The sequence below is a fragment of the Pristis pectinata genome, chromosome 22 (assembly GCF_009764475.1).
Source record: "Pristis pectinata isolate sPriPec2 chromosome 22, sPriPec2.1.pri, whole genome shotgun sequence".
In the NCBI taxonomy this organism is placed as follows: Eukaryota; Metazoa; Chordata; class Chondrichthyes; order Rhinopristiformes; family Pristidae; genus Pristis; species Pristis pectinata.
In genome coordinates this window covers 22,026,664-22,034,051 of record NC_067426.1, presented here as the reverse complement: position 1 = coordinate 22,034,051, position 7,388 = coordinate 22,026,664, and the positions used below count along the sequence as shown (strand labels likewise).

At 37.2% G+C, this 7,388-nt stretch overlaps 1 protein-coding gene across 1 annotated transcript in view; it reads right to left on the bottom strand.

Annotated features, from left to right (window-relative positions):
- Window positions 1-429: 429 nt before the first annotated feature.
- Window positions 430-7,388, bottom strand: part of zbtb8b (zinc finger and BTB domain containing 8B) — a 29,995-nt gene continuing 23,036 nt past the window's right edge. Inside the window, exon 4 of the mRNA XM_052036671.1 lies at window positions 430-5,722. Within this exon, the coding sequence (XP_051892631.1) occupies window positions 5,414-5,722 (309 nt within the window). The 3' untranslated portion in view covers window positions 430-5,413. The remainder of the gene's footprint in view (window positions 5,723-7,388) is intronic.

Genomic DNA, 7,388 nt, shown 5'->3' with positions numbered 1-7,388 from the left:
AGTCCACCAATTAGATTAGAGAAGTTCAAATGAGGACAAATGTAAAATACATTATACCCATTGTGATCTTCACTGGATACGATTGTTACATCTATGGATTACATGGACATACATTAGATAATTGGACAAGGTACTCAAACCATTTGAGAAAGTGACCAAAGTTACAAAAGTTTGTAGCAAAAAGTTGAAAAAAGAAACTGCTTACTACCTCCAAATGGAACTAGCTTAGATGGGAATCTTAGTCAGCATGGACCAGTTGGGCTGAAGGGCCCATTTCCATGCTGAATGATTCTATGTCCTCCAATGAGTTTACCTCAATTTCCCATGATCCAGAATTGGCTGCATCACATCTGAATAATACAAAATATCTTAACTACATACAATATGAAAATGTATTTTAATAATCGTAATAGAGATACATGGCTACAATGTAGCTAACCTTTTAAGCACTAGATCACATTTGTTGTTGAGATTATGGTGATTATGCGAACAATTAAAGATGTCACATTCCACAAAAGATACCAGTTTTTTTCGTCTGATATTTGCAATATAGTTAACAGATATTAAATTATCAATTTAGAAAAAGTCAAAAACTGTCATATTGTTGAATGATCATAAAATACTCGAATTTACAATTCCATTGCACCTACTGGCACATTGACATCAACAATGTCCACAATCTATGAAATTCAATGCTGAAGCACCAAAACAGATGGTTCACTAAAATGTGAAGGGTGGAAAAAGAAACTTCCTTTGAAGGAAATAGGATAACATACTTAAAACAACAGGTTCACATCGAAAAAAAGTGTCCACCAAGTCACATTAGCATTTAGCATCCTATACATTGCAGAGTTGCAACCAGGATCAGTTTGCCCTGCAGCATTAAATGTCATCGTGGAAATGTATTGCAGCTGAAAGCGGATATAAACTCCGGATTTAAACCTACAATGTGGAATTAACATTTGTGCAGGCAAGATTGCTATGGGCATCATAAATTTTCTTATCAGTGTGGAGTTAAAAATGTAATCCTATTTAAATGCACTTTTCCTTTTGGGGAAAAAAATCCTTCCTGACCAGTGCAGTGATACAGGATTTTGGGTGGACCAGTTTTGCCAAAAGAGAACAGTGGAATAGGGAGTTACTGAACTGCTGTGGGAAGAGGCACAAAATAAAAAGGAATGGACACCACAAGTTGTGCATGCAAACATCTTCATGGCTACCGCAGAACAGCAACAGTGGAAAGAAGCTGGGAAGTTGCCTGCCGAGAACTCTATTCAAACAATATGAAACATTGTGGTACTTGATCCTATGGTGGAAAACAAGGGGCTCAAAAGTGGCCAATATATTTTAAAATTGAACCAAAGGAAAATCCAGTCAGATGTGCATCAGTTACGAAGTCTCAGAGTCTAATGCAGGGGAGCTAATTATTATTTCATCTGAAAGGCTTCAGAATGACTGTAATCATATACAGTCATAAATTCTATTCCTTTGCCAGAAGAAAGACTGTTACATGGGAGGTTGAGAAAAACAAATTCACTCTCTTTGTTCTTTTAAAAATATTTCTACTCGTCAGTAATAATATTGCAATCCCAACAACTCTGCTGTAAAGGAATATGCCTCTACAATAATTCTGCACTTGGAACCTGTACAAATTGTACAAGATTTTTTTGATTTTATTTTAAAGACAGAGCCCACTTTTAAGAGGACGTTAAAAGGTACACCTTAAAATTTAAAGAGCATTTGAAAAGGACATTAGTTATTTTATATCTCTGAATATTATGGCATCATCCAATGGGATTGAAAGTGCTTGAAATGTGGAGTGGGGCCGTGTCCTTTTTATTGTACTGATAATAGCAACTGAAACATCAAGTTCAAACACAATTTGTAGTTATATTACCTTTAACACAGCAAAGTATACGAAGGTAAAATTTGACACCAAGCCACAAAAGGAGATACTCGAGCCTATGATTGAAAACATAAGTTTTAAGGAATAAACAGAAGCAGGATGATTTAGGGTTAGAATTCATTAATGTTTCGATAGTTGAATGTGAGGTTCAAGGAGTCAAAAGTGGAAGTATAAAGATTTCTTAATGATTATAGACCTGAAGAGATTTATGAAAATTAGAGACAAGGCCATGTAAAGATTTGAAAATACATGAGATTTTTAAAAACCAAGGCATTGCTTAACAAGGAGCCAATGTTGGTCATCAAGCACAGAGGTGATGGGTGAGAGAAACTTGGGTATGCCGACCTTCTTTACAGTATGCTGTCCCTCATCTCATGATTGTTGTGTTATATACAAAATAAAAATATCATCTACTTTTATGGATTTCACTGCAACGAATTTTATTGATAACCAAGTATTTTTAAGCTGTGACATGTTTGCCCCTACTGGCAGAGACTGGGCAGAGTTGAGATTACAATCAGATCAGCCATAATATTATTAAAATAGCAGCAAAGGCCTACTCTTGTTCCTAATTCATATGCACCCTGTTCTCCCCATTCATCCTTCATTCCCTGCCCTCGGCCACTAGAAAAGTAATCTATATGTTACATCTATGTTAATAGCACTATTACTGCAGAGTATTATGTATCAGTCTGCACTTGAAACTGAAAACATTCTGGAAATTTGCACAGGAGATTGAAATTTGTTATAAAGCAACAATTTTAGAAAGTTTCATTTCAATGAATTAAAAAAATCCAAGAAGCTTTTAATTGTACTGGATCCAAGCATGAACAGGAATACTTGGATACTCCATGCCATCATCAAATAGGGAGCTACATATGGGTTCATTACTGGTAAAGGTTTCTCTGCAGATCTACAAAGTCTTCCATTTTCATTGATTGCTAGTAGCTGAGCTACTTTGCATCTCTTTGCTGCACTGGTAATATTGTTATACCCAGTGTAGCTGTAGATTAGAAATTCCTCTTCATCCACACACTCAAGTTTCCACTTGACCCTGCCCAACAGAGTGGGCAATTTAACTGATTGCATATGTTAGTGGTGTTAATTCCAAATTTGGTTAGATAACCAATGCAATAGCACAGTTTCCCTCAAATCATCTGTACCCCAAATAAAACTGCATAAATGATCCATAATTTATTGGCAATGTAGTCACATTTACTATCAATGGAAACAATTAGGTGAGATCCATATTCTATTACTCTAAACCAGATTTAATATCCAGGTGCCTGAATTAAGAGTACTAACTTGCTCACTTGATTTTTTTTTATTTACAGCATGGTAACAGGCCCTTCCGGCCCAACGAGTCCACGCTGCCCATTTTAAACCCCCAAATTAACCTACCCGTACGTCTTTAGATCTGTTTTACTCTCAACTCTAATCAGATCAAAAAGTTAAACTTATTGAATTTATGATATCACTGGAGTCCATCCAAACCATCCCATCCATTCTAGCTTCTAGCAAAGCTATCCCATCAGTCCCATTCCAACCACCCCCCACCCCCCGAACTGGCCTCCAGATCAAATACGAAAATCATTCCACAACTGTTGGTTATAACTTCAGCTCATGGCCCTAGGCTCTGGAATTCTATCCTTAATCCTCTCCATTCTTCTATGTATTTCCTTCTTAAACAAGGAAAAAATACGGAGCAAGTTTTAGGTTATTTTGCCTAATATCTCATTACGCAACGTGGTGTCAAATTTTGTTTGTTAATGTTACCATGATGCTTGTTGGGATCTTTTGGTACATCAAAAGTCTTATAGGTACAATTTTGTGTTGCAAACAAGTTTGTGCAGATAAATGACAAGTAAACATTCACAAAATGGGTTTCCTCACATGAACTATGGGAAGGGAATATATTTGAATCCATAGCAATGGGATGGGGACAAAGGAACATACAATCATTTTTTTGTTCATATTCTAAGATTAGTGCAGCATGATTCTGGCCTTAAGCTTAAAGGATTCTCTGTACCTAGTCAAAGAACATTAGACTCATTACAACTGAGAAACAAACTTTATAACATGCACACATACATTAAAATCACATCCAATCAGTAATTATTAAAAAGATGAGCTTTAAAATGGTGCCAGAACTAACAGCAAACATCTTGACACCAAGGGAATGATGCATCAATCACAGGGTCTTTGTTTCCACCCTATTATTATGTGGACAATACAAACAGTGACAGCTTATTGATTTAGGGCTATCAAACAGCAATATAACCTGTCAGAGTGACAATGGTGAGCATTCCTTTCAGACAAGCATTTTGGTCTTCTACTTGTTCCCTTTAAGAGGTCAAATGTGAATTAAGTAATTATTGCTGTTTAAAGCAGTTCTGATACATCAGAACAGTATTTTATATTGGACGAGTTTTAGCTTCTTTTCCAAGTTGCTTTTAAATGCTATTTTCTAGCCCTTAAATTTTACCTTCTAAAGTGAAGAATAGGGATCATCAAGCTCTCATCATTACAGCAATTCATTTTCCACTACTGTTTAACCAAACCTGCAGGTTTCCAGGAATGGGGACAAGTTTTCCCCACATACAATAAAAAGAAAGACAAGACAAACAGAAAAAGACAATAATGAGAATGGTTACAATTGTCATAAATATATAGTCAAGTGCTGGAGAACTTTCTTCAGTTGTTTGAAGTCCACCCTGCCTCCCTCCATTTGTGCCAGATCCTGGTTAAATAATGTTCAGTATCACACCCAGGACTACGCAATCCAGTGGCTCTGGCTATTGGCCCCTAAATAAGAGTCTCAGAGAACTGACTTTACTCGACCAAAGGAACACCAACACAATGTTCACTATGTACAAGTTAGAAAACATCCACATAAAATTCAAAGGAGATCTGAATGCACTACCACCATTTTTAGTGCTTTTTAAAAAAAATCTTAATCCACATATCTATGCAATGCAGAACATTTCAAGCTGTTTGATCTTGAACTAAGTGACTAATTAGCCAATGGCACCAGTCAACCAATATTTATTTGCCCAGAACAAGTCACTTAAAGTAGAATTAGCACAGTCCCATTGTATTTGTGGAGATTCTTTCTGGAAAAGATATTCACAAGCAATAATAATCAGCAAAGGCTGAAAGGGAATTGGCTCTGGATTTTACTTTGGTTGTACCAGCAGATATTTGGCTCTTTCCATTTAAGAAATTGTCACAGAAAGAGGCTTCCCAGCTTCTTCCATTCAGGTTGGCAACCATTCTGTAATATTCTTCTGTCCAGTTTACCAACTTCTTATTGGACTCCTTGGGCAGGGGTCCATTGCAACTGTTGATACCCCATTTGAAAATCAATAAGGGATCCATATTGACTGGAGTTTCTTTGGCCTTGAAGTTTCCAACATTGTATAATGGTAAGTAACTGCATTTGCTCACCATGATGCTTAGGGAAGAACATTTGCAACCCATCTGGAGCGGGAGGAGTAAAGTGTAGCACTAAATAAATCCTTCACTATCTGTTAAACTTCTCTGAATCTGTTGCTTGTCATCCACATTGTCTCCAGCAGACTCATTCTCTTCACTTGATTCTATGTACACAGGCCAGTTCGCATCTTTGTCCTCCTTCTCCTGGGTTTCCAAAACCTGCTCAGTCTGGCTTAGATTGACTGGAGATGTTTCCTCATTCGTTGTCATCACACACGTACAACTATCGCAGAGGCCAAACCGCCTTGCACCATGCTGCAGGTTGCTGGTAAACGTTCTCCTGCATCCTTTGCAGACAATCGGTCTGTTAGAACGGTGCACCTGAGGGAAGTGGAAGTCAACATGTGTACTTCAATCTTTGATGAAACACAGATGTTCGGATTGAATGGTACACTTCAGCATTTTAAAAAGTTAAAATAAGTCCACTATCACTACAGTCTTTTACTATTTTTGTTTCATATTTTAAAAACTATTTCTATCTTTGCGTCATCTGAAAACATGGGTATCTGACTTTCTATCCCATCATTTTACAAACTTCAGCAAGGTATTTCAAACATGTCATTCCCCATTCAATTTTATGCTGACTTTTTCCAACCAGCCGAGTATTTTTTTCCATGCCATGCTACATGACCTGGCATACAAAATATTAAAGAAACCTGCCACAAACAGACACTTCCTTTTGACTGAAAAATACAGCCATTTGTTCTCCATTTTCTGTGATCCTCACAAATCAGAATCTAAATTGACGGGTATTCTCTTCAATTTTCTGTTATCCTTGCTACTTGATAGCCTTATGTCGGGCATCACAACTGTGAAAAGAAAAATTGCTGCTTTGATAACTAAATCACTAGAGCAATCACCTACTGGATTCTAAAAGATGCAGAGCTGCAATCAAAAACAGTGCACAGGCAAGTCAAATTAATAAATATCACAGATCTGAGTCAAAAAAAAACAGCCTTGCACAAGTAATCATCAACCAAACTTGCAGCATTGTTTGAAAAAGTACAAGGTGTCCAAGTGTCACAGATGGTAAAGACCTAAGTGTTTAACTGATCCATAATAAAAATCTGTAACAATCCAGATTTGGATTATATCATATTTGTTTATCTTAGTTGGAATGGCAGATTGGTTGTTCCAGATCTTAGATAATCTGTTGTGTACAAATGGCAATGATGAATTTTATGGTGGTCCAACAGTGTTAAATTCAGCTGTGCATCTAAACAGCCCAATATATACCTTTACAACTGCATTGCGCATTGGTATAGCAATAGGAACTACTTGCATCTGAGCAGAGAGTATTGTATCTTTCACATGCACTACTTTATTCAAAGGAAGACAAGACTGAAACATTTCAGTGAAATGAGACCAGATATAAATTGTTATGCTACTTTATTTTACAGACAGCAATTCTGTAAAAACCAGTGTTGGCCGTGGATTGGTTGATGAAATCCTTGCCTCAAGGAATCAAAAGGTGGATTATCTAAATGCAGAGAGACTGCAAATGAGAGAAATTCAGAGGGATCCAGAGCAAAAAACACAAACTGCTAGAGGAACTCAGCAGGATCAAGGTGTTCTGGTGCACAAGTCACAAAAAGGTAGCAGGTCCAACAAGTAGTAAAAGCAGCAAACGGCACATTGCCCTTTATTGCAAAGAGGGTGGAGTTTAAGAATAGGGACGTCTTGTTACATTTGTACAGGGTGCTGGTGAGGCCAACTGGAATATTGTGCAGTTTTGGTCCCCTTACCTGAAAAATATAGTAGCATTGCAGGCAGTCCAAAAGAGATTCACCAGGATAGAACGACAGGATTGTCCTATCAAGAGAGGCTAGATGGTTTGAGTTTGTGTTCCTTGGAACGATCTTATTCAAACACATAACATCCTTGTGGGGCTTGACAGGGAGTTTGTTGCGATATTTTCACTAGTGGGAGTCACAAAAAAAGGGGACAAAGCCACAAAACAAGGGGCCAGACATTTAAAAATGAAGTG